This window comes from Zalophus californianus, chromosome 17 (assembly GCF_009762305.2).
Source record: "Zalophus californianus isolate mZalCal1 chromosome 17, mZalCal1.pri.v2, whole genome shotgun sequence".
Classification (NCBI taxonomy): Eukaryota; Metazoa; Chordata; class Mammalia; order Carnivora; family Otariidae; genus Zalophus; species Zalophus californianus.
In genome coordinates, this window is record NC_045611.1 from 49,829,990 (window position 1) to 49,857,025 (window position 27,036).

The 27,036-nt window shown below is 55.9% G+C and overlaps 1 protein-coding gene across 2 annotated transcripts; it reads left to right on the forward strand.

Moving 5' to 3' along the window:
- Nucleotides 1-26,663, forward strand: NECTIN2 (nectin cell adhesion molecule 2). Of its 2 annotated transcripts, XM_027619572.1 has the most exons (9): nucleotides 1-310; nucleotides 10,600-10,995; nucleotides 13,656-13,952; nucleotides 14,868-14,985; nucleotides 15,456-15,604; nucleotides 21,974-22,127; nucleotides 24,607-24,670; nucleotides 24,810-24,896; nucleotides 25,556-26,663. In XM_027619572.1, the coding sequence occupies exons 1-9, from the start codon at nucleotides 220-222 to the stop codon at nucleotides 25,820-25,822; spliced, it is 1,623 nt and encodes a 540-aa protein (XP_027475373.1). In that variant the 5' UTR covers nucleotides 1-219; the 3' UTR covers nucleotides 25,823-26,663. The 2 variants fall into 2 exon arrangements, with proteins under 2 accessions (XP_027475373.1, XP_027475374.1); XM_027619573.2 differs by lacking the exons at nucleotides 21,974-22,127; nucleotides 24,607-24,670; nucleotides 24,810-24,896; nucleotides 25,556-26,663 and adding an exon at nucleotides 19,221-19,902.
- The last annotated feature ends 373 nt before the right edge of the window (nucleotides 26,664-27,036 follow it).

Genomic DNA, 27,036 nt, shown 5'->3' on the forward strand with positions numbered 1-27,036 from the left:
TGTGACGTCAGCGAGTCCGAGCTGCCCAAGAGAAGCCTGGGGCCGGGGGCACCGAGCGGGGAGAGCCCGGCCCCGAGAGCAGAGCCGCGAGAGTAGAGCGGGCGGGAACCGGCCGGGAGCCGGAGCCCCTCAGGCACCTGCTCGACCGCCCAGCGGATCGGCGCTCACGGAGTGGCCCGCAGGCCCCCGCCCGGGCCCAGTCCCTCCCGGGGCCCCCCCATGGCCCGGGCCGCAGCCCTCCCGCCGTCGAGATCGTCGCCGACGCTGCCGCTCCTGTCGCTGCTGCTGCTGCTGCTGCTCCGGGAAACCGGTGAGAAACCGCAGACGCCCACCCCCCGCGCGGACCCAACCCCTTACCCACCTTCCGAGTCGGAGCACCTTCCCCGCTCCGCCCCCGGTTCACCGAGCCTCCTCTCTCGAGCCCTTTTCCTGGCTGGCCCTCACCGACTCCGACCCTTTCCTCTCTTGCAGCCCTCTCCCCCCATCACCCTTCCTTATCCCAACTCCCCAGCCTACACCGGACTTCTCGGTCTCCCCCTCCCCCTTCCTCAGATTCTAACACCAAAAGGGTTAAATCCGAGTCTTCGCGACCCCCTCCCCACCTCGCACCGAGCTGTCAACCGGATCTAGGGTTCCGTCTCCGCTTACCCCCTCAGGCATGTGGGGAATTTACCCCCCCCTTCCCCAGCGGGAGGGTCGCGACGAAGAGACAAGACCATCCCCATTTTCCTTCTCCCAGGGCTGGGCGTCTGAGGCCTTGGGAGAATTGAGGGCGGGGAGCCAAATGTCCAAGTCCCCCAGAGGGGCCGGGAGCTCGGACTTTGGGTCCCTCGGAGGGCCAACGATGAGTTCCGGCGACCTGGGTAAGGGCCTAACGACTCCAACCCTGGGCCTCAGGGAGATGAAGGCTCTGATTCTTGGGACCCAGAAAACAAGGGGCTGGGGCCTGGCTCCTGGGCTCCAGAAAAAATTAGGGGCTGGGGGCTCCGTCTCCTGAGTCCCAGGCCGAATGAAGGCTAGGGGCTATGTGTACTGGGTCCTGGTCAAATTGGGAGCAGACAGGGCTCAAACTTGGTTCCAGATTGTGAGCAGGGGGCTCTGTCTCCTGGGTCCCAGGTAAAATGGGGGGGAGGGAGCGGTGGAAGAGGCTCTATCCCGTGGGCCTCAGATTTAATTGTGAACATTGGAATGTCTTCTGAAATCCAGATATAAAATGTGGGCGGAGGACCCCGTTCTTGGCTTCTAGATGTAATCAAGGACTAGAGGCTCCGTCGGGAAGCTGGAGCTCCGTCGGGGGTGTCCCAGGCCGAAAGAGAGGCTGAGTCCCAAGGCCTGGGACCCTTCCTTTGCCTTGTGAGCCGTCGGCCGGGACGTCCCTGGGGAAGTTTTACCGGTTTCACTTTAGCTGAACCCGGGCGGGAGGGGCGGGCGCTCTCCCGGCTCCCGGTTCCGGACTCCCAGGTTTCGGGACCTTATCTTTCCCCTGGTCGCGCCCTTGTCCTCGGAGCCGCCGCGAGGGGGGGCCGGGAGGGGGACGCGCGGAGCCGCCGCCCTAATCCCCCGCCCCTCCCTCCGTTCTGCCCACCAGCCCCCTCCTGTTCCCCTCAACCCCCTTGAGGGAGGGCGCAGCTCTCAGAGGAGGGAGGGGCTGGGAGGAAACAGGTGAAGGAGGTTCTGGCCCCGCCCCTTGCAGGTGACCGGGCTGTTTATTCTCAGCTAGAAACTCTGGATATTGGAGTTTACCAAGGGTTTGCCCAGAAAGTGTAGGCGGGGGCTGGGGAGGGTGTGGGGGGGGGGTGTCTTGGGGGAGCCCTGCTTACCCCCCTGACCTTATTTTTCCCAGCATGTCTCTGAGTTGTATCCCAGCCTTTACTCAAGAGCTGGGTACTGCCTCCCTTGGTGTCAGAGATAGGGAGATGAGATCAGAACCTGCCGCTCCAGGGAAATGCTCAAAACCCACCTGACCTTGAGCCAGGCTTTGACGTGATGCACGATCTCGTGGAGGATTCTAGAGCTCCTTGGGAGACACATCCTATTCCTGTTCCCATTTTGCAGATGGGGACACAGAGGTTTCAAAAGGGCAAGCTTCTTTCCCAGGGTCCACAGCCAGTCCCCAGGAAAGCCGGACTGCAGACTTCAGAGCCTTTCTTGGCTGTGCTCCACTGGGTGCCTCTGAGCCTCCATTTCCTCCTTTGTAAAACTGAGAGAATAACCCTTTTGCTGCAGGGCCATTGGGAGGAGTCAGAGCTCCCGCTGATCCCATGTGAAAGCTCTTAGCACCTGGGGAGGGGGCCTTCCCCTTTCCTGACCCCTCATCCTTGTGCCTACGCTCCTTGCTTTTCTCTCTGCCTCCCTCCCTCCCTCCCTCCCTGCCCACCCCCCATCACTCCCCTCTTCATTTCTCACCTGTCTCTGCCCCTCTGGCTCTCTCATCTCTCACAGAGCTCTTTCTCCCTTTCCTTTCCATCCATCTCTCTTTACCTGCCTCTAGCTCCTCAGCCTTCCCCCTCCCGGGCCTCCGCGGACTGAGGGTGCGCCACCTGGGCCTCCAGCTGGGTCCTCCCCAGCTTTCACTGCTTATCCTTGTCAGCCAGGCAGCCCCACAGTAGTGGAGGGGGATGGGAGGGATGGCGGGCCTGCTGTCTCTTCGCGTTAGGGAAGGGGGACTGGGCAGCGAAGTGGGGGTGGGTCTGCTCACAGGCGGGAGCAGGGAGGGGGAGGGGAAGGGGGGAGGGATACACAGAGAGGACAGAGATACAGGGATGGGGACAGAAGCCCATGGAGAGTGCATCTGAAAGAAATTTAGGGATGGGGTCAGAGACAAACACTAGAATGGAACCGAGAGATGGGGAGAATGAATTACAGCCCACAGGGGTGGACAGAAAGCTACTGAGAAGGGACAGAGAAAGGCGGGGGAGGGAGCTGGACAGAGACAGCAGGATAAAGGCAAGAATTGCCTAAGGAGAGAGACTTAGAGGTTTGGTGATGGGCTGGGAGCCCAAAAGCCCCCAGCCATCAGTGATGGAGATGTCATGACCCAGGGAGGTCAGGGCACAGGCGAGCCTCAAGGCCAGCAGTGTGTGGGGGCTACCGGGAGTGGCGCACATAGGAGGGACAGGGAGTTAGGCACGCTGGCCAGCTCCTCTGCCCCGCCAGGGACACTGTTACATTTTTAATGTCCCAGCGATGCTGAGAAATGGTGGGGGGGTGGGGGGGGAGACCCAACGAGATGGCCCAGGCATAGGAACAGTATGTCAGAGATGTGGAGAGATGGGCAGAGATGGGGAGACCTAGGAGGCAGGGGGGTCCCAGGGCCAGAGACCCTGAGAGATGTACCCCAGAAACCCCAAAAGATTAGAGACCCCAGGAGTCAATGCACGGCGCTGGATTCCAGAGATGAGACCCAGACCCAGGGAGACTGGGCTCTCAGATGTCAGACAGAGAGGAAAGAGAATATGAGAACAGCTAAGGATGTGGGCGATCTGGGGATAGTGGAAATGTTCCGAGATGGGCTGCGGTGTGCTGAAGGCCCGAATCTGTGAATATACTGCCACCGAGTATGTAGTATATGAATATACTGACGCCACTGAACTGTGAGCTTCCAAGGGGTGGATTGGATGGTACGGGAATTATGTCTCAATAAAGCTGTTAGAGAGAACGTGAGAGACACGGAAAGCAGAGACCGAAAGGGATGGAGACAGAGACCAGAGACCCTAGGAGTTGGAGGCACAGAGGGACCGACTCAGGGCTCAGGAACCAGATGCAGAGAGAAACACAGGAGATCAAAGTGACAGGACCTGCAAGAGGGAGGCCAGAGAGTCTCGTGGCCGGAAACATCTTTGGGGCACGGGTAAACTGGGTGTGGGAGCGCTTCTTTCTGTCCCAGGGACTCAGCCGGGAAGAGCAGTCCCAGAGACTCACCCCCAGAAATACCAAACCCCACAGGCGAGGCCTTCAGGGTGGTCAAGCCCCCTCAGAAAGGCAGGGAAATCTCAGCCCGGGGAAGGGAGGGATAACCGCCATCTGAGAGATGATTGGGGGAGACAGGGAGGCATGTGCAGAAATCCTGGGCACGGCCAGAGCGCCCCATATCCTAGCTGCTGCTGCTCACCATCCCCCCCAAACCGGCTCCCGGATGTCTGCTCTGGGGGTGGGCATTGTGATTAATGAAATTAATTAATTGGCAAGGTGGCTGAGGCAGCAGCTGGGGCCGGTGCTCAAAGCACGTTGGCCTTCCAGGGCCTGCTCAAGTCCCGCCACGCCCTACAGGGCAGGTCACAGTGTTTATGGGTCAGGAGGGGGTGAGCCAAGCCCTGAGGAGCCAGCCAGGCAGGAGCCCAGGAGTCCGAGCCCCCAGCCCCCTACTTCTCTGGGGTGCACACGCCTCTCTACTCTGCCACCAGAAAGCCCACAGGCCCGGGCCTGTAGGGAGAGGAAGTGCATCTGGGGACCTGGCTGACTCCTCGTTGAAGCTGTCACTAGTCTGGCTTGCTGATGAGGGAAGCTGAGTGAGTTCCCTGTTCCCAGGGCCATACTCTCCCCCATTGTGGTGCCAACCACGCCCCAGCCAAGGTCAGGGCACAGGCACGGCACCCGCCCAGCAGCACGCTGGACACTAGGATTCTAATTCCAGGCCAGCCATCCCCCTGGTTTCGATTCCCGTGCCTCCATCTGACCCACAGAACATCTGGGCATCGGCCCACCCCTGTGCCCCTAACTCCTGCAGCCTGTCGGCCTCATGTCCCGGCCAATCCACCTTTGAATTTGCCTCCGATCTGGCTCATCCTTCTTCCTCATAGCCCCCACCCCCCATGTCCCTGCCCCATCCCATTCTGAGGGCTGTTTCAGAAGCACACACCTAACCCTGCCCACCCCCCTCAGGTGTAACTCTCCGTGGTGCCCAAGCCCGTAACTTAGCCTCAGCCTGTGTGATCTGGTGCACTGCTGTTCCTCACCTTCATCTCATTCATTCATTCAACATATTAATGGAGCTCCTACAGTGTGCCAGGTACCATTCTAGGCTCCGGCGCCACATTAGTGAACAGACAAAGATCCCTGCCCCTGGGCCCTGATGTTCTCATGGGGAAGACACATCAGGTGCCTTGAGGAAAATGAAGCAGGGTCTGGGGTGGGGGTGGGGTGTTGTTATTATTAGGGTGGTCAGGGGGTGCCTAGCCGAGCAAGGACCTGAAGGAAGTGAGGGAGAGAGCCGTGGGGACATGTGGGGTAAAAGCATTTCAGCATGGGAGAACAAGTGCAAAGGCCCTGAGGTGGGGCTTGCCTGGCATGTCTGAGGAACAGTGTGGGGGCCGGTGTGGCCGGAGCAGGGAGAGCACAGGGGAGAGGGTGGGAGACTGGGTGAGAAAGGACGAGCGGGGATGATCGGGGGAGAGCATGCAGGGCGTTGTGGGTTGCTATAAAGGGCTTGCTATAAAGGCTTGAGTTTCTTTCCTGAGTGAGGAGAGCCACTGGATGCGACGGATCTTCAAGCCAGAGGATTTTAGAACCTCATTGATTCAGCGAATGTGGAACATCCACTGGGAGTCAGTCCCTGTTGTGAATACCGAGGGCGTAGCTTGTGAGCCTAACAGGGCAAAGAATCCCTGCCCTGGTGAATCTCCAGGGAGTCATGAAAGTCCAGGGTGGAAAATGGGGAGGAGGGCTCTGCAGAGGAAATGGGGTGCAGGGGGAGGGGCGCGGGGCTCTCTGGGGCCGAATATTGGGGGATGAAAGACCTGTCTTAGGAGCCTGCCCCACAAGAAGCAAGAGGGTTGTCTTGTTCTGTTTTTTTTTTCTTTAAGATTTATTTGAGAGAGAGAGAGTGCACAAGCAGGGGGAGCGGAAGGCAGAGGGAGAAGCCGACTCCCTTCTGAGCCGGGAGCCCAATGCAGAACTCAGTCCCAGGACCCTGAGATCATGACCTGAGCCAAAGGCAGACACAACCAACTGAGCCACCCAGACCCCCTAAGCATGGGCTTTTTTAATCCTCTGAAGCAGGCAGTGCTGAGACATGACCCTAGATCTGGGAGAGCTGCCTCCCTCAGAAGATAACAGGCATCCTGCAATCACAAGGGCTTCCTCAGAATGGTAAATCTGAGTCCCCGAAGGGACACAGGGACCCAGAGTTGGGGGTGTGGCTCCGTGGGCCTGAGCTCAGGTTCCCTGGAAAAGGAATTAAGTCTCCTTCAGGAAGCCCTCCCAGCCTGCCTCAGATGGGTCAGGCCTTGGCTCTGGGTTCTTACCCCCACCCACCCTCCGCCCCCTTCGGTTTTCCTGGCATCCTTGATGATGCCTATTGGTGTGACATTTGTCTCCCCACCACATTGTCAGCTCTTGGAGAACAAGCCTCTGACTTGTCCTGTCGCTTCTGCAGCACCCGCACCCGGCACAGGGCCAGATACTAATTTGGTGGTGTATATTTCTTAAAGATTTATTTATTTGAGAGACAGCGCGCGCGTGCAGGGGCAGAGGGAAAGAATCTCAAGCAGACTCCTTGCTGAGCGCTGAGCCTAACACGGGGCTCAATCTCACAACCCTAAGATCATGACCTGAGCCCAAATCAAGAGTCAGATGCTTAACCGACTGAGCCACCCAGGCGCCCCCGTTCGGTGGTGTTTATTGAGCACTTACTACAGGCGAGACCCTGCTGTAGGCTCTGGGGGTACAGCAGGGAACAAGACAGGCATCCTGTCCTCGGGCCGACCCTCTAGCACCCAGGACCTCTGCTGAGTCACTGTTTCTTGCATGGACCCGTGTGGGATGGGAGCAGATTCCACTTCCTCCCTGCCCCCCACCACTAAATCCCTTTCAGTTCTAAGCCCCCCTCAAGAAGTCAACCTCCTGGGGGCGCCTGGGTGGCTCAGTCGTTAAGTGTCTGCCTTCGGCTCAGGTCATGATCCCAGGGTCCTGGGATCGAGCCCCATGTCGGGCTCCCTGCTCCACGGGGAGCCTGCTTCTCCCTCTCCCACTCCCCCTGCTTGTGTTCCCTCTCTCGCTGTGTCTCTCTGTCAAATAAATAAACAAAATCTTAAAAAAAAAAAAAAAAGAAGAAGAAGAAGAAGCAGTCAATCTCCTGCCCTCTAACCAGTCTCCATCTTAACCTCTAGGTTCTTCTCTTGAGCCCTTGTCAGGACTTTTTGCTGGCTGGCCAGGTTTCCGTCCAGCTCCACCTGCCCTTCAGGTTCCCTTGCTTTAAGCCTAGTCATTCTTCAGCTGAGGAACCCTCAGTGGCTCCCACTTGCCTCAAAGGGGAGAACCTAACTCCTTGGCCCCACCCTACTTGGCTCTCTCCAGAGCTCACGAGGCCGGATGGTTTCTCCTGACAGAGCGCCCGTCCCTCCTCACCCAGCTAGAAAGGGGCAGAGTCTTTGGGGACCCTTGTCCCACACTCAGTGCCTTTGGAGGCCAGGTGGGGCAAGGGTGCTGGCCCCTGAAGGAAGAAGCAGCCTTTCCTTCACTCCACCCAACTGGGGACCCCCAGGAGCCCCACATCCTGATTTTTGTCTGACCTTTAATCGCCAGACCCCACGGTGGGTTAGTAGATTGTTGAGTGCTAGTTCATGTTTGAAACAATGCTCTGTGGGCCAAAAGTAAATACAAGCAAAGCTGGATTTGGGCTGCGGCGGGTGGCTACCGGCCTATTTGACTCACCGGTGCCAGGCCCTGCCAAGCACTGATGGGAGCAAATCATTCCATGGAACTCTCACAGGGGGCCCTGGAGGGTACCTTGAACATCCCCATTTTACAGATGGAGGAAGTTAGGCTCAGAAATATGGTCACCCACCTGGAGAGGGACTGAGCCAGCAGGAAGCCCGTGACAACCCACTCTGCAGCATGGCCGGTTCAAAGGGAAGATGGCCCCTTTCCCAAAATGTTAACTCTTGGGCTGTCTGGGGACATGTGTGGCGATACCATGAGGTGGTATATCTATTACGCAGTGGTCTTGACCAATGGCTTCTTTCCAAAAGTTTCTGGGACTGGCCCCTCTGGTGGGACGGCCTTCTGCCGGGGACCCTCTCATTAGGGTCTCCTGTTAATGCATCCTGGGTTTCCTGTATGGGGCCTGGTGGCCGCACCCGCTCCCCTCCCCCCACCTTGGCCAAAGACAGCTGGGCAGCCGTTGGCACCCCTTGCGACAGGGCATGTGCCCTTGACCCACCTCGAGGCTGAATGTCAAGAGCCACTTGTAATTATACTTACCTGGCCGGCCTTTATTTAACAAACCCTGATCTCCTATTTCCTGGGGCCCCTGTGCTAAGTGCTCCACAAATAGTCTTTCATCTTTATAACAACCCCTCGGAAGTGGGCCCTATGATTATCCTCATTTTATAGCTGAGGAAACCACAGTACAGAGAGGTTAAGTGACTTGCCCCAAGTCACATAGGCAGTGCATGGCGGAGCCAGGATTCGAACCCAGGCAGTCTGCCCTCAGTCCCCACGCTGTCCTGCCTTGCGCAACAGAGCAACATTCCTCTTCATCCTGGTTTCTGTTAAAAGTGAGAAAACAAGGGGCGCCTGGGTGGCTCAGTCGGTGAAGTGTCCAACTCCTGGTTTCAGCTCAGGTCGTGATCCCAGGGTCATGGGATCTCTGCGCTCAGCCGGGAGTCTGCTTGAGATTCTCCGCCTCTCTCTCTCCCTCTGCCCTTCCCCCTGCTCGTGCATGCTCTCTCTTTCTCTCCTAAACAAATAAAATCTTTTTTAAAAAAAGTGAGAAAAAAATATACATTCACACAAAAATATGTCTGCACACGTTCATAGCAGCTTTATTCATAATCAACAAAAAGTGGGAAGAACCCCAGTGTCTGTCCACTGATGAGTGGATAAAGGGAACATGGTGCATCCAGACAATGGGATATTATTCAGCTGTAAAAAGAGAACAAAGCACCGGTGTCAGTACTGATAATGGGTACAGGGTTTCTTTGGGGAAGTATAAACGTGCTCTAAAATTAATTACAGGGACGGACACTATATGCAGCAACTCATGTGAATATACAAAAAGTCATTGAATTGGACACTTAGGACATCTCAATAAAGCTGTCAAAAAAAAAAAAAAAAGGTGGGGGCGCCTGGGTGGCTCAGCTGGTTAAGCGTCTGCCTTTAGCACAAGTCATGATCTCAGGGTCCTGGGATCGAGCCCCGCGTCGGGCTCCCTGCTCAGTAGGGAGTCTGCTTCTCCCTCTCCCTCTGCTCCACCCCCCCTTGTGCTCGCTCTCTCCCAAGTAAATAAAATCTTTTTTTTTTTTTTAAAAGATTTTATTTATTTGAGAGAGAGAGAATGACAGATAGAAAGCACGAGAGGGAAGAGGGTCAGAGGGAGAAGCAGACTCCCCGCTGAGCAGGGAGCCCGATGTGGGACTCGATCCCGGGACTCCAGGATCATGACCTGAGCTGAAGGCAGTCGCTCAACCAACTGAGCCACCCAGGCGCCCCCAAGTAAATAAAATCTTAAAAAAGAAAAAAAAAAGATGGTTTAAGAGGGCTGTAGGTTTTCTAGAAAAGTGAGAGAAAGTACAATTCTGTGCAGATAAAAGTGAAGGCTGCCCTCACACTGTAAATATTTAAAATTTTATTTTGTGATAGGCTTATTTATTTTCCTATTGATTTGTTTTTGAGGGGGATTCTTTTTTTTTTTTCTCTCCAAACATTTTATAATGGAAATTTTCAAACATACGGGTCGGTATACGTTGGAAGAACAGCTCAGGAGCCTGCCTCCCCCTCTCCCGCCAGACTCCACATAGGATTACATTTTGCCACATTGTCTTCATGGCTTTCTCTGTAGCTTGTTTTGGTTTTGCTGACCCATGTGAGAGTATGTTGCAGACATGATGGTGCAGCCCTGTATCTTCTGAGACACAGGAATGCTGCATGCCTACAATTGAATCACCATGCTTAAGAATGTTAGTGAAAAATTCTAAGATGCCTGGGTGGCTCAGTCGCTTAAGTGGCTGCCTTCGGCTCAGGTCATGATCCCAGGGTCTTGGGATCGAGCCCCATGTTGGGCTCCCTGCTCAGCGAGGAGCCTGCTTCTCCCTCTGCCTGCCGTTCCCCCTGCTTGTGCTTGCTCTCTGGCTCACTCCGTGTCAAATAAATAAGTACAGTCTTTTTTTTTATTTAAGATTTTATTTATTTATTTGACAGAGGGAGACACAGCAAGAGAGGGAACACAAGCAGGGGGAGTGGGAGAGGGAGAAGCAGGCTTCCTGCCGAGCAGGGAGCCCGACGCGGGGCTCGATCCCAGGACCCCGACGTGGGGCTCGATCCCAGGACCCCGGGATTGTGACCCGAGCCAAAGGCAGATGCTTAACCGACCGAGCCACCCAGGCGCCCCTAAATAAATACAATCTTAAAAAAAAAAAAAATGAAAAGAATATTAGCGAAAATTCCACAGCAGCCCATAATCTAGTCCAGACTCCTATATCCCTAGTTTTCCTCAAAATCTGTTTTCTGGATGGCCCTTCTGGAATGGCGACCCCACGAAGCCTCCTGCGGGGCATTTGGGGCCCGCGTTTCCCAGTGGGGCCCTTCAGTGATGGCCCCGCCTGGCCTGGAGGCGTCTGGATCCTCCCCCGACCCACCGCTCTCTCTCCCCTTTCTCTCCAGGGGCCCAGGATGTGCAAGTCCGAGTGCCACCCGAGGTGCGGGGCCACCTGGGGGCCACCGTGCAGCTGCCGTGCCATCTGCTGTCTCCAGGACCTGAAGTCCGAGTCTCGCAGGTGACGTGGCTGCACGTGGACGCAGCCGGGGTCAGCAAGAGCGTGGCCGCCTTCCACCCTTCCTACGGTCCCAGCTTCCGCGGCCCAAAGCCTGGCGAAGAGCGATTGTCCTTTGTCACTGCCGGGCAGAGCCCCGGGACCAGGCAGGGCACGGAAATGGAGCTGCGGGATGCCACGCTGGCCCTCCGGGGACTGACAGTGGAGGATGAGGGCAACTATACCTGCGAGTTTGCCACCTTCCCCAGTGGCACCAGTCGGGGGGTGACCTGGCTCAGAGCCATAGGTGAGCAGTGGCAGGGGTGGGGGGAGGGTAGTGGGAGAGGCGTCATGGGGCTGAGCCCCCTTGTGGATCCGTTTCTCTCTCTGCTTCAGCTGTAATATTGACTTTCCCTGTGGTCTTGAGTCAACTAGCAAATATCCGTTAAGCGCCTACTGCGTGTCGGACTCTGTCCTGCAAGTTGAGGACACAGCAGGCCACGAGGCATACAGAAATATATTATATTGAGCACCTTCTATGTGCCAGGCACTACTCTAGCCTCTAGGAGTAAAGCAGTGAGTGAGAGAGAGCTCCCTGCCCTACTGGGGCGTATACCTCAATAAGGGGGTACCAGAGAGTAAATAACATCAGGAAGAAAAATAGGAGGGAGTCAGGTGGTTATAGGTGCTGTGGAAGCTGGGAGGGGGGCAGGTTACAATTTTGGCTAGGGAGGCCTGGTGAAATCTGAACAAAGACTAGAAGGAGATGAGGGAGCCCTGTAGGGCTATCTAAGGGAACAGGATTCCGGGTAGAGGGAATGGCAAGTGCTAAGGCCCTGAGGCAGGGCGCATTTGAGGAAGAGCAAGGAAGTCAGTGTGGCCAGAGACTTGGGAATAAAGGGAAGGTAGGAGGGGGCAAGGTCAAGAAGATGTTGGGGGCCACGGATCACAGGCAGCCTCATGGACCACGTGAGAACTTTGGCTTTCGCCCTGAGAGAACAGGAACTATGGGAAGTTCTGAGCAGGGGACAAGTGTGATCTGGCTTTGGTTTCCACAGGTTCCTTCTGGCTGCACCTTGGGGGCAAGGGTGGAAGCTCGGGGACCACAGGGCAGGAGGTAATGGCAACGAGACCAAGGTGGAGGCAGTTGGGGTAGCAAGAAGAGGTCGAACTTTGGAAATGTGTTAGAGGTAATGCCAGGGAATAATCAAATTAGCAAACAAAGGGAACACCAGGATGTTGTGATCCTCCCTTGGAGGAAGCGACCCGGTGGTCCCTTCTAGACAGAACGGACAGCAAGAGCCTCTTAGTCAAGTCCTGAAGTGTAAGGAGTCACCCGTGGACGCGTGTCCTCAAGCAGAGGAATGGATGCACACAGGGAGGGAACAGCATATGGAACAGCCAGGACGTGGGAGTGAGTTCGGCGTGTTCCAGGAATGGAAAGGAGGCTGGTGGCCAGGGCTTGAGTGACCCCTCAACGGGGCAGGAAAACCAACAGGGACAGATTGCGAGGGCCTCCTAGGCAGAGAGGCAAGGCAGCTGGACTTCACTGAGGGCAGACGCAGTGGGGGTGGGGAGGAGTGGGTGGGAAAAAGCCTCCTGGTGTTTTGTTTTTAAGAAAGATCCTATGTCTTTCTAAATCTTGGGCATTTGCCTGGGATCCCACCTTCCCCCGGCAACGTCCCAGAAGCCACATCATGCTGGACACAATCTTCCCTCTTTCAGCCCCAGAGGGCTTGAGTAGCCTACCCTGTACTGTCCCTGGGAAAAGCCTTCCCTTTTTAACGGAGCCTGAAACCCCAGTTGTTTCCCATAATTCAAAGCACAGATCTCCACCACACCACCCCTTGCAAAGGTCACTCCCTGTGCCATCATGCATTCTGTTCAAGAGATACGTATGGGGCACCTGCCTCCCACCAGCTACCTCCTGGGGCAGGAGCACAGGACAGAACGGCCAAAGCTCTGCTTTCACGGAGGAGCAGGTGACGTGACTGCCCCTAAAAGGGAGAGTCAGATGTCAGGGAAGTTCCCTTGAGGAAGTGAAGCCTGGATCTGGAGGAGGAGAAAGCGCAAGCCAAGGAGAAGGGAGGCCAGAGCCCTCCAGGCACATGGTCGCCAAGACCCTGCAGTGGATGGGAGCAGGGACTGAGAGGGGCGTGCATGTGCCCAGAGCGGTCAGAGGACAGATGGGTGGGCGACTAGGGAGGATGTGGGGAGGCCCAAGAGAGGCTCTGGCAGTCAGGGCAGAAGGGGGGGGAAGGGAGGGAAGGAGGGGCGGGCTGTACCACATCGATGAGCTCAGGAGAAACCCAGAGAGGTCCACAAGGTAGCCAGAGCCGTGAGGCAGAAACTCGGGACTGTCTGGTTAAAATTGCAGGTTAGTTGTTAGGGACGTTGTATTGTTTCCCTCCCAATATCTTTCCATGGTTTCCAGGAAGATGGGTGAGAAGGGCAAAAAATTTCCAGCTTTAGGAATCTCCGCAACCTTTATCCCACTTCTGGCACCACCATCTACTGGTGATTACGGGAAAGAAGTGGAAGGCCTTTTGAGCTGGACCTTTGAACTACATTATTCTGCTTTGGCTTTTTTGGGAAAAAAAAAATTTCAGCCTCTTCCAGGCTTTTGGACACTGTCTCTGCTTTTCTGGCAGAGGAGAACAGACAGAATAATATCACGGGGCACACTTAGCATAGGGAGCGCCAGGCACTGTCCAGAGGGCTCTTTATATCAATTTAATCTGCCCAACAGCTCTACGGGGTGGGCATTTTAATTCTCCCCACTTTACAAAAGAGGAAACTGAGGTACAGAGCTGGGAAATGGCTTGCCCAAAGCCAGGCACCTGCTAAGCAGCAGAGGTGGGATTTGAGCCCCGGTGGTCGGGACCTCCCTGCTCAGCCCCATTGCCGAGGTGTCCGTGGAAGGACCTCAGGTGAGGAGTGACGTACCCCCTCCATTGCTCTCCCCAGCACAGCCCCAGAACCACGCCGAAACGCAGGAAGTCACGCTCGGCCTGGAACCTGTGCCCGTGGCCCGCTGTGTCTCCGAGGGGGGCCGTCCCCCCGCCCGAATCACCTGGTTCTCGCACCTGGACGGGGAGGCCAAAGAGAGCCAGATGTCAGGGCCTGTGCCCGGCACAGTCACTGTCACCAGCCGATTCACCTTGGTGCCCTTGAGCGGAGCAGATGGTGTCAAGGTCACCTGCAAGGTGGAGCACGAGAGCTTTGAGGAGCCCATCCTGCTGCCTGTCACCCTCTCTGTACGCTGTGAGTGTGTCGGGATGTGAGCGCATCCCCAGTATTGTCTACACTGGCTTTTCTAGGGCACTGTCTACCCTCTACCTGAGCGTTGTCTGCATCAGCCCTCTGGGCCAAATTTGGCACTGCCTTCCTGCCTATTGTCTTTACTGGCTCCCCTGGGCGACGTCTACACCCTGGACCCCCTCCTTGCTCCCCTGGGCAACATCTATGCCCTGTACCCCCTCCTTGCTCCCCTGGGCGATGTCTATGCCCTGTATCCTCTCCTTGCTCCCCTGGGCGATGTCTATGCCCTGTACCCCCTCCTTGCCTACACCAGCTTCGCTAGGCTCTCTCCTTCCTGCCACCATCAGTGGTAACCTGGAATGGGTTCACAAGGGCCAATTTTATGCATTTTGTCCCAATGCCACGTCCAGTGAAGTCATATCGACAGCTTGAAATCAACCACTGGGGAGTATTTGTGCCAAGGAAATTAGCAAACTACACAAACTGTCTCCATCGACACCCCCAATATTACCCCATGGACCTGGCCAGAGCGTAACTTAACCAGCTCTTCTTCGCCCCGTCCAAACACACCCCAGCCCCCAACTCAGCATTCTCCATGCCAGCTCCCCAGGCAGCGCCTGCGGTTCAACCAATTCCTTTATCTGCTCCGGGCGTGGCAGAAATAACAGGCATTATCTTTGTGGCCCCCTCAGACCCTCCCCGCACTGAACAATAACTCCCTCGACACGACCCAGGTGGCATCCCTGGACGGTGTCTGTCTCACCTCTGCAGGCATAGCCCAAATTGATTTGTCCCAGTTTCCATGGGTCTGCCACCTGCCGACCCACCTCATTTCTTTAGGACTCCCGTCTCTCTGCTGACCTATCCCCTGTTCTGGGACTCTCCCTGTCTCTGAGCGAGTCTCCCCATTTCCTCCAGATCCCCCTGAGGTCTCCATCTCTGGCTACGATGACAACTGGTACCTCGGCCGCAGCGAGGCCACCCTGAGCTGTGACGTCCGCAGCAAACCGGAGCCCACAGGCTATGACTGGAGCACGTGAGTCCGGGGTGGTCCTGGACTCCCGAGTCTGAGAGAGGAGGGGGCTGGGGGCCTGGACCCCTGGGTCTGAGGGAGGAGGGGGCTGGGGGCCTGGACTCCTGGGTCTGAGGGAGGAGGCTCCGGGGGCAGGACCCCTGGGTCTGAGGGAGGAGGGGGCTGGGGGCTTGGACCCCTGGGTCTGAGGGAGGAGGGGCTGAGGGCAGGATTGCCGGGTCTGAGGGAGGCAGGGGCTGGGGGCCTGGACCCCTGGATCTGAGGGAAGAGGCGCCAGAGGCAGGACCCCTAGGTCTGAGGGAGGTGCACCAGGGACCTGAACCCAAGAGTCTCCAGAAGGAGAGAGCTAGCAGTGTCGGGTCCTGAGCATTAAGTTTTTTGTCCCTGGAGCTTGGATTTTGAAGGCTGTGTCATCGGGGATCAGGCTTGTGCTCCCCTGATGTTCCCCCTCCGGTGACCCCCACACCTTCCAGGACGGCAGGCATCTTCCCAGCTTCCGCAGTAGCCCAGGGCCCCCAGCTGATCATCCACTCAGTGGACAAACTGGTCAACACCACGTTCATCTGCACGGTCACCAACGCCGTGGGCACGGGTCGCGCTGAGCAGGTGGTCCTCGTGCGAGGTGAGCGGGTCTTGGAGGTGGTCAGCTCCCCAAGTGTTCCTCCCTTTGGGGGCTCGGGGGGGGGCACGTTGGGGAGGCTGTGCCGCCGGCCTGGGGAGGGATTCAGACCCGCCTCGCCGATGAGAAAGGAGGTCAGTGTGGCTCTTCTCTCTCGCCCCCAGGTGGGATCCGGATTGGGATGACAGGGTAGGACCGGTGGAAGAGTCAGGAGGGTGAGGCCTCTGCTGGGGGCTTTCTAGAAACTAGAGGCGTGGAAAGGGTCTCCAGGAGGAGACCCAGGGACATTGCCCCGGGCTCCAGTTGGAGAGACACATCAGACAGCTAGACAGACACAAACAAACGCATTTGAATACTGATTTCCTATAGTGAGTGCCGGTCAAGTCACATCAGGAAATCAGTTTTTGCATGAGTTGGGACATTTGTGTTTCTCGAAGGGGTGTTTTGGAAATGGCGGCTGATGTGTTTATGGGTTGAAGGTTCTCTGAGTCTCCCTGATAGGAACTCAAACTCACATGGGCCCCAAGACAGGAGCGGAAAAGAACAAAGCCAAACTAGGCCTGTGGCACTGGCTGATAAATGGGGTCGAAATCACAACTGTAGACCCACACACCTGGAGGGAGGCTGTGTGCCCCGAGACACAGACACGGGGATCCCAGGGCTGGGAACAGAGTCCCTTTCATGTCTTAGTGGGCAGATGTGCATGCCACATCTCCAGAAACATACTCTGTGCTTTGAGATCATGTCGGAATCAAAACAGAAACTCACCCAAAACAACCCGCACACTCAGACCCACTGTCACCAAAACACGCACCCCCAAGAGAGCAGGGGCACATGCACTGAACAAAGCCAGGTGACACCTGGCCAGAGTCCCCCAAGATGTCACGTGTAGCTGAAAAAAAAAAAAAGTTCTTGGAAACACCCGCCCAGAGCCACCATCCTTGCAGAACACCTGTGCAAACGCAAACACACACCACCGGGAATAGTGGCCTTGGTGGGACCCCCCTCAGAAATGTGACCCAAGACAAACGCACATAGTGTGAGGACAGACACACCCATACACACCTGGAGACGGGCGCCATGGCCAGAGACAGACAGAAACAGATCCCCTTCCTGAGACATAATCTTGTACTGCACTCGTGTACACACACACGCACACAGCCCTGGGGGGAGACACTATCACGCAGACATGCCAACACGGGGGAGAACCCGCACAGCAACAGTTCCACACACAGAAACCGTCACTCACACGCAGATCCTGACAAAGAACCGCAAAGACGTCCTCAGAGGTGCACACCCGCAGAAACTCTCCAGAAACCCCGCTGCTTTCAACGGATCGTCATCTGACAAATATTTGTTGAGGGTTCCTCTTTGCTGAGCATTCTCCTTGATGTTGGGGATGCCATGGTGAATAAGACTCCGTCCCCGCCCTTGAAGACACACCCAGAGAGGAGGGATGCCCGACTGGAAATCCATCTGTCCCAGATACACACCTGAGAAACTGGTCTCCCCATGCAGAGTCAGGAGGCATCTGTAAAGAGGCAGAGCCTCTAAGATACAGATGCAGCCACACCTAAGGGTCATCACAGGGATACACAACCACAAACACATGGATACCTCCCTAAAACCCTTTAAAACACACACAAATCCCAGAGATGTCCCCCGCTGGAAACCACCCCCTCCAAGAACAGACCAGCTTCAAAGTTAAGCCCTTCATCAGTATTCACCCTGTAGAACACATATTTAGCCCTGTCAGGAACTGGTGTGTGTGGGGGGTGGGGGGCAGCAGGGAGTGGAGCACACAGAATCCCCCCCCAAGAGAGGCTCAGCCCTGTGGAAAGACACCCCTCCTCCGCAGGGAGCCCGATGCGGGGCTCGATCCCAGGACCCTGGGATCATGACCTTAGCAGAAGGCAGACGCCTGACTGACTGAGCCACCCAGGCGCCCCTCACTCCCACCTCTTGAGTCACATCCGGAGGGTCTCAGGGACTCATCGCATTCCCACACACGCCCAGACCCAGACGTGTGGTCGCAGACACGTGGTTTGGGGTTCACATTAGCGAAGCCATAGGTACACAGGTCATGCCACAGGCTAGACATCGCCTCAGGGAGACTCGGAGAACTTTTGACCCACAGACTGGCGAACACACCCACCAGTTCCAAAATACCACCTCCAGAAATGCAGATAAACATTCCAGCATGCGCCAAAACAGGTTCCCAGACGTCACTGATGGGCATTCCCACCAAGAAAACTGTCATGCCTCTAACCAGTGTACCGGTGTAGACGTATATTACAGAAAAAAACGTTTCACAAAATAGTACTTACCCTTCCTACTTCGGAGACACTTTTTCTATTCTACCTTTTTTTTTTTTTTTTAACTGCTCCTTGTGAATCACTAAATGGATTTGACAGCCCAGGGGGTCATGGCTGTATTTGAAAACCACTCTTAAAAGAAACAGGTGCCCTCAGGAGCTTGGGTCCCAGCCCCTCTGCAGGGTGTGGGGAGGAGGGGTTTAGGTGTAAGTGGACTCCTCCCCCCTCCCACCCCACCCCACCCCCGTTTCTCCCCATCAGGGTCCGCATGCAGGGGGTGCGGGGGGTGGGGGAAGGGGCGTGTATAAAATGCTTCTAGGTTCAAACTGCTTCAATGTCTGTTGGGTGTGGGGCCCAGACCCCCCTCCCTCTTCTCTCCTGCCCCGCCCCCTGGACCCCAAGCACTCCCTGGCTTCCTTCTCCACCTTCCCCAGACCCCTCCCCTCCCAGCTGCTGGCCCACTGCCAGGAGCACTGGCCTAAAGGGCAGGACAGTGGGCCTCATGAGCCCCCGTTTTCCACAACTGGGGACATGGCCCAGACAGGAGGGAGGCCACATTGCCTGGACCAGGTGCCCCCAGCCCCTTCCAAGGGGGTAGGAGGATTATCAGGAGGACCGCCCCCCTTCTTTCCTCCCTCTCTCAAGTCCAAAGGGCTTTGGAATCTGACAGTCTTGAGCCCAAATCCAGCTCTGCCTCTTCCTGGCTGGATCCACCCAAGATTCCATGACTCTAACCTCAGAGCTTTTGTGACAAACCACCCCAGCCCATCCCGAGCAGGTCGCAAACTCAGATGCCTACGGGGTCCTGGCCAGGGCCCAGGTGGCCAAGGGCGGAACCCCTGTTCCGACCCAAGCAGCCAGTCTTCACTCAGCTACTGCCCATCGCCAAGTGGAGATGAGAGATCGGTGTGGCCCGATCTGAGTTCCTTTTTCCCTGAAAGGAATCTTGGATTTTTTTTTTTTTTTTATGAAATCGCCTGGTTTTTGCAATGTTTGCAAGTTTAATTTTTGAAAAGCCCCATGCAGGTGTAAGGAAACACATCTGGGGGCCATCGGTCGGCAAACTGTCCCCGCCCCCCGCCGCTGCAGTCCCCCCTCCCCCAGAACAAAGTGCCCAGTGTGCGTAGCACAGAACAGACGGCTTCTCCCCCACCCTCCACCTTCTCCATCTTCTGCCCAGAGTCGCCCCCCCAGTCTTGCCGTCACTGTCCCTGTGGTGCCCTGTGCCCCCCCCCAACCACAGATTTGCCTCTTGAACTCCTGTTTCCCCTTCTCTCTCTCATCCCCTCCTTCTCTCTCCTCAGACACACCCCGGGCCTCGCCCCGAGACGTGGGGCCGGTGGTGTGGGGGGCCGTGGGGGGGACACTGCTGGTGCTGCTGCTTCTGGCTGGGGGGTCGTTGGCCTTCATCTTGCTGAGGGTGAGGAGGAGGAGGAAGAGCCCTGGAGGAGGAGGCGGAGGAGGAGGAGACAGCCTTGGAGGATCCTACGATCCAAAAACTCAGGTGTTTGGGAATGGGGGCCCCGTCTTCTGGACACCAAGCGCCCCTGGTCCCCTGAAGCCAGATGGCAAGGATGAGGAGGAAGAGGAGGAAGAGGAGGAGAAAGCGGAGGAAGGTCTCATGTTGCCTCCACCCAAGGCTCTCGAGGACGACATGGAGTCCCAGCTGGACGGCTCCCTCATTTCACGGCGGGCAATTTACGTGTGACCCCGAGACAGACAGACAGACACAGAAACAGAGCCAGCCATGCCAGCCAAAGGGTTCCAGACTGGTTGGACTCGTTTTTCTGGACGACACTGGAGCTCAAATGCTCCCTCCCACTTCCCCGGGATTGGGAGGGGGCTGGAATCACACACTGGACTTGTGTCTCCAGGGCTGCATGGGGACCCAGAGAGGACCCCCCCCCCATCCCAGAGAACTTGTTTTTGGCTCCGGCCTGCCCCGGCCCGTGACACTCAGGAGTTAATAAACGCCTTGGAGGAAAACATCGGGGGTGTCTTGTAATACATCAGACCCCCTCACTGGGGGGTGGGACAGGGACTGCTAGGTCCCAGGGGGTGGGAGCCTGTTGGGGGCTAGACGTGGGAGGCCAGGGGAGGGGAGGGAGGGCTCTGACTACTTGGATCATTCGAAGACATACTGGATGCCTGAGACCCCCAGGGCCAGTGCGACCCAGGAAGTGGGTCGCTGGCTTCTGGGCTTAGAGGCTGGGAAGGTTGGACTTGGGGTGTGTGTGTGGGGGGGGTGTCCCAGGACTGAGGCTGCCTTTCTGGGGGAGGGGATAGCCAAACTGTTGAGAGCCCAGAGCTCCCCAGAACGGGATAGGGAACCTGGACTCCTGGGCCCTTGTGGGGAGGGGGCGAAGCTCAAACTTGACCTTCTGCCGTTGCTGAGGATCTCGGGAGGGAGGGAGGCCCCCTTTGTTCTCTGGGCCCTGAGGATACAGGGCAGGTGGAGGTATTAAGGAACCAGAAGAGTCCCATCTTGATGACACAGAACAGTGGCGTTTCTCAGCCTTCTTCCTCTTGCCCAGATCCCAAGGGGTTTTTCAGTGATTCAGAGGGGGAAGGGCTGCAGCTCTGTGTCTCTTCCCCCTGCTGCCCCCTAGAAAATCTCCCAAACCCAGGCCTGGGAATGAGGGACGGGAGTGGGAGGGGGCCGGGGTTCGTCCCAGTCACCTCTGCTGTCCTGAGCCCTCCACGGCCCCCTCTCTTAAGACACAGGTGGAGCTGCCTCTGGTCCCGCAGCGGTCGTGGGGGGCACCATGGGGTGGCACCCGGGATGCCTGCACTGAGCCACCAGGTGGGGCTTGGGGCATTCATTTCCCACCAGAATTGACTTCCACTTATTATGCCAGGGACACAGAGGTGACTCAGGCAGACAGAGCCCTCTCCTCCCCCCCCCCCCACCTCCCCTGTCAGGGCATGTCGTCAGGATGGCTATGTGTGGACTGAGTGAGTGGCAATTACCGTTGTCCCCCCAACTCTGAAGCCCTCCCAAGGCCACCAGGCTGTGGAGCAGGAAGTTGTGGAACCCAGACATTCTTCCTCTGGGCAACTGTATCTCCTCCTCTGAGCAATAGGGCTGACAGAGAGTGGAGCCTGTGGGTGAGGCTTTTGCACAAGTGCAGTTTCCTCATCACCCCCCTCGGGTCCCCCATGCTTCCTCCCCAAAATGGGAGGGAAGCGCCAACAGGCAGGGGCGGGGATTTGGACAGTCTGGCGCGGGGTAGGTCCTTGAGCACTGGCGCTGGGCCCCTCCTTGCACATCTGGCCATCACCAACCGTGTGCCAGGCCGTGCGCCTCGGAGCTCCCAGTGTATTGTGGAAATTGGCAAGTAAACGGGTGACATCAGGGAGCGAGGAGGGCTCCAACCGAAAGGCCCAGGGGGCCACAGCTTCTCTCAATTCCTTTTCCTGTTGGGTTGAAGGAGCCACACCCTCTGTCCAGGATGACTCCATTCCCTGTGAGGAATGAAGGGTTCTGATCCCGATTCCAGAACACCCACCTTTCTGTGCCTCTTAGCTCCGCCCCGTCCCCTCCCTTCCCTCCTCTCCCTCCTCTCCCCCACTTCTCTGGCCCCACGGTCTCCTTGCTGGTCCTTCAAAGTATCAGGAGGCTTCCTCCTCAGGGCTTTTGCACTGGCTGTTTCCTCTGCCTGGAATGTTCTCATTTCCTCGTGGCTCACCCCCTCCCGCTCCTTCAGCTCTTTGCTCAGATGTCACCCCATAGTAAGTCTCTCTCTGACAACCCCTGGGGTCCCCCGCTCTGTCACTTCCTTACCACCGTCCCCACTCTATGTTTTTACCCTCGATCGCTCACTGCCACCTGGCATGTCAGCTGTTGTGTTCATCTCTGTGCTCCAGGTCTCTCTGCCCAGCTGGAACAGATGTTCCATGGGAGCGGGGGCCTCTATATGTTTTGTTCGCCACTGGCACCCAACAAAGCCTCAGTAAGGACTAGGGAGAGGAGGTAGGCAGGTGGGTGATGACTTAGGGAATAAGGAGCTGTGGCTTCCTCCCGGAGACCCCCCTTACGCTGTCCCTCTTCTTGCAGAGACCCCCAACACAGCAGGCGCGGGGGCCACGGGTGGCATCATTGGGGGCATCATTGCTGCCATCATTGCTACCGCTGTGGTCGCCACAGGCATCCTCATCTGCCGGCAGCAGCGGAAAGAGCAGAGGCTGCAGGGGGCAGAGGAGGAGGACGAGTGAGTGAGGGGCCCCGAGAAGTGGGTGGAGGGGTCCCGGAATCGGGGAGCCCAAGGGGCGGGGGTAGGGGGAGCGACCCCAAATAACTGACTTAAGTGGGGTGTAGAGGAGAGTTTATTTCTGTCTCCCGTAACGCGTGGGTATGATAGCTATGCTCTGTGAAGCCATCAGAGCCCAGGCTCCTGCTATCTTGTTGCTCAACTTTCCTTTCACTCAAATTCCAAGATGGCTCCCCATACTTCTAGCACTGTCTGCATACTTGACAACCAGATACAGCTGTCCTGGCCTCAGAGCCCCCATTCCTGCGGGGGCGGGGGGAGACAAATAGAGGGCAGTGAGCTGTCCTATAAGGGAACCCGTCACTTCGCCTCACTTCCCATTGGCCAGAACCTGGTCACATGGTGTACCAGCTTCAGGGGAAGCTGGGAAATGTAGTCCTTACTCTAGGTGGCCGTGTGCCCCGCTAAAATCTCTTATAGGAGCCTAGATATGGGGGGGGGAGGGGGAACTAGCCACACTTCTCTGTGTGGGGCACTTGTTACGTGCCAGGCTTGGCGAAATGCATTTTACATGGGTGACCTTGATGAAGTTTCACGTCCGTTCATTGATACAAGTATTCAGAAAGTACCTGCTCAGAGCCAAGCCCTAGAGGTTAGGAATGCAATGATGAGACAAACATTTTTAAAGTGTTCACACACATAAGTGCAGCATGGAGACAGAAATTCTCACAGGGAACTAATGATACCCATCTTATCAAAGAGGAAACAGGTCCAGAGAGCTGAAATCACTTGCTGAAATTCATCCATCATGTGAGCATTTGGGGGGCAAAATGATTCTGAAGTAACACTACCCAGTGTGTATGTGTGTGTGTGTGTGTTTCTGTGTGTGTGTGTGTGTGTGTGTGGCAGGGGTAGGGACAATTGTTAAAAATGCAGATTCCTGGGGTGCCTGGGTGGCTCAGTCGTTAAGCGTCTGCCTTCGGCTCAGGTCATGATCCCAGCGTCCTGGGATCGAGCCCCGCATCGGGCTCCCTGCTCAGTGGGGAGCTTGTGCTTCTGCTTCTCCCTCTCCCACTCCCCCTGCTTGTGTTCCCCCTCTCGCTGTCTCTCTCTCTCTGTCAAATAAATAAATAAAATCTTTAAAAAAAATTAAAAAAATAAAAATAAAAATGCAGATTCCCGAGCTTACAGCAAACGTACTGAATCAGAACTTTTACAAGAAGGGCTTGGAAATTGTACTTATAACAAGCTCCCTGAGTTATTCTGATGCACAAGGAAGTTTCTGACCCACTCTCTTTAACATCTGGTCAATTTACTTATTTTTTTAACGATTTTATTTATTTATTTGAGAGAGTGAATGAGAGAGAGAGAGCACATGAGAGGGGGGAGGGTCAGAGGGAGACGCAGACTCCCTGCTGAGCAGGGAGCCCAATGTGGGACTCGATCCTGGAACTCCAGGATCATGACCTGAGCCGAAGGCAGTCGCTTAACCAACTGAGCCACCCAGGCACCCAACATCTAGTCAATTTAAACCAACAACTTGCTCTCAGCCTCCTATGCCCAGCCCAGTGCTGAGAGCTAGTGGTGCCTGAGATGGCCCTGGCCCTGCCCTCCTGGGAGACAGACCCATCCCTAGAGAGTGGCAGAGATGGGCTAGAAAAACTGAGGGAGCTGTGAGAGGCCAGAGGGGGCACTTGATGTAGCCTGGAGGGTCAGGGAGGGCTTCCTGGGGGAGGCGACATCTGAGCTGGGGATTGGAGACATAGTAGACACTCATCATGATGTATACAGGATGCTCTGGTCTGTGGGTATGTATAACAAGGGAATTTTAACATAGTTTGAAGGCCAGGAAAGCCTTTCATTTATTCATTCTTTTTTTTTTTTTTACAAAGATTTATTTACTTATTTGAGAGAGAGAGAGAGCATAAGCAGGAGGGGCAGAGGGAGAGGGAGAATCCCAAGCAGACTCCACACTAAGCACAGACCCCCACACAGGGCTTGATCCCATGACCCCGAGATCACGACTCGAGCCGAAACCAAGAGTCGGATGCTTAACCAACTGCACCACCCAAGCGCCCCTTGTTCATTTTTTAAACAAATACTTGCTGACTTCCTCGTAGCGAGTTCTGAGAACACTGCTGAGGACACAGATCTCATTTTTTCCCTCACATTGCTCACAGTGGGATAGTTATTGAATGATATCAGAAATAATGTTTCAAATACAAACTCAGTAAGTGCCCCAAAAAGGAAGAACAGCTAGATATAACCATATATCAGGAGTCCCTAATCCTCCTGGAGAATCAGGGAGGCTTCCTGGAAGAAGAGAAATTCATGGGATGAATAGGAGTTAGCTGGGCAAGGGGGCCTGGGGGGGGGGGGCACGACACAGCAGAAAGGGAGATCGGGTAGAGGGAAGAGCATCTGGATAGGAGGGCTTCTCGGGTCTGAGACTCCACTTGACCTACCTCCTACCCAACAGTCTGGAGGGGCCTCCCTCATACAAGCCACCAACCCCCAAGGCGAAGCTGAAGGAGCCTGAGATGGTAAGCACTTACCCCGGAGCCCAGACGCCCCCACCTCCACACCTACCTTTCCCCACTGAGGCCGGGGCTAAGAGGGGGGACTCGTGGGGAGAGGCCAGCTGTGAGAGGGTCCTGACCTGCCCCTCTTCCTTCCCTTCAGCCCTCCCAGCTCTTCACTCTTGGAGCCTCAGAGCACAGCCCACTCAAGACCCCCTACTTTGATGCTGGCGTCTCATGTGCTGAGCAGGTGAGAACTCGGGGGAGGGCAGGGGTGGGTTTAGGGTTTGGGTTTAAGGGCCAAGGATCCTCTCCTGACATAAAAGGTCAAACACTAAAGGTCACAACTCAAGGCCAGCGCTGTATCTCTAGTCCGAGCTCAGAGCACCGAGATGTGTTTAGGATTCAGTGGGGGAGATCATGGTTGAAAAAGTCCAAAAGGACATGAGGTTAAAGCCACTTAGTGAAGATTGGTTGAACATCTACATTTGCCAGATACCGTGCCCAGAGATGAGACAAAACTGAATGTTATTCCCCTCCGTGATCTACTGAATGTCAGGGGTCAGATATTAAAGTTGAGACAAATCAAGGTTCAAGGAGCTCTTTAGGGCTTAGGGCTTAAGGTTAAGTAGTTGAGGTCAAGATTGAAGTCAAAGGTTCATGGAGAAAGGCTTGTGGTCAGGGATCAAAAGACAAAGGAGAGGCCCAGGACTGACAGGCTCTGGGCTTTGAGCTGGAGACAAGCCATATCATTGCTCTAGTGCAGTTTCCACCCAGGCCAACAAGGGATGAGGTCGGGTCTGGTTTGGCATAAGGAGATGGTCAGGATTTGGGGCTGAAGGGGCAGATCGGGATCCTGTGTAATGCACAGGAGATGACCTTGGGCTCTTTTTCCCTCCCTGCCCCCAGGATATGCCTCGATATCATGAGCTGCCCACCTTGGAAGAGCGCTCGGGGCCCCTGCTCCTGGGGGCCACGGGTCCGGGGTCCCCCATCCTGGTGCCTCCAGGGCCACCTGTTGTGGAGGGCGCTTCCCTGGACTTAGAGGACGAGGAAGAGGAGGAGGAAGACTATCTAGATAAGATCAACCCCATCTATGATGCCCTGTCCTACTCCAGCCCCTCTGATTCCTACCAGAGCAAAGGCTTTGTCATGTCCCGAGCCATGTATGTGTGAGCTGCCATGGCCCTGGCCTCTCACCTCTCACTTTCTGATCCCTCCACTTTCTGCCCGGGATCTAGTGCCCCCTGACCTCTGGCCAGGCCACGGTCAGTTAACACACAAAAATGCATCTCATCTGTGACTTCTGCCTTGGTGGCTCCACTATGATCTCTAATCCATGATCTCTGACCCAGAGAAACCGGCCATGACAACAGAAACCTGGTAACCTTATCTCACATGGGGGTGGGGGAGTATGTTCCTGCACAACCTCTGACCCAAGGACTCCTCTAAGACTGTGACCTTAGATCATACCTCTCATGTCCCATCATCTCCGGACTCCCCCCAAATCCCAGAGAAAATCCCAGACCTCCGAGTTGTCCTCGGGCAGTAAAATCCCAATAGTTCTGCTGGGGTAGGTGTCGGGGGTACCCTGCTGCTCAGACCTGAGCCCTCCAGGCAGCAGAGCCCCACTCACCCCTCCCCACCCTGTCTGTTCCCCAAAGACAAGAGGAAAGGGATTCCCCAGCCCAAGGCTTCCCCATCTCCTCCCTCCTGCAGGCAGGAGTCTCAGGGTCCAGACCCTTCCCTGAGCCCCCACTACCCCAGTTCCTGTCTACAGGGAATTAAGCCCCAGCCCAGGACTAGATGGGGTAAGCCTCATGCGGTGTGCCTTTCCGGCCCCAGCCTTGGAAGAAGAATTTGCTGTTACTTTGAAGCTACTGAGTCCTTTTACTCCTGCCCAGTGGGATGGGACCCAGACATCTCCCAGCAGGGGGTGGGGGGAGGTTGGAGGCTGGGGATATAATACTGTTTTTGTAATACAGCATTTCCTACAAAATCTGAGTTTATACTTTGACCGGATGTCAACTTGTGTTTTCTGTGGGATGCGAAGGGGATGGGGGTGGGACATGATGGGAAACAAATAGGGCGCGGATTGCTGAAGGAAATCAGTAGGCTAGAAGTCAAGATGGGTTACAGGCAAAAAAAAGGGGGGGGCGGCAAAGATGTAAAAAAATTAAGTGAGGGGATAATAAGCAAAAATGCGTAAACAAAAAACATAATGATGGATAATGGAAGGAGAGTGGGAGGAGCCCAGCGCATGGTGGTTAATGACAAGGAACGGCAGTCTAATGGGTGACGGACGGAAATAAACGGAACAAAGATAGAAATGGCAGTAATCCAGTTTGAGGGACTCGGGTTTAAAGGATAAATGGCAAGAATAGGCCAAA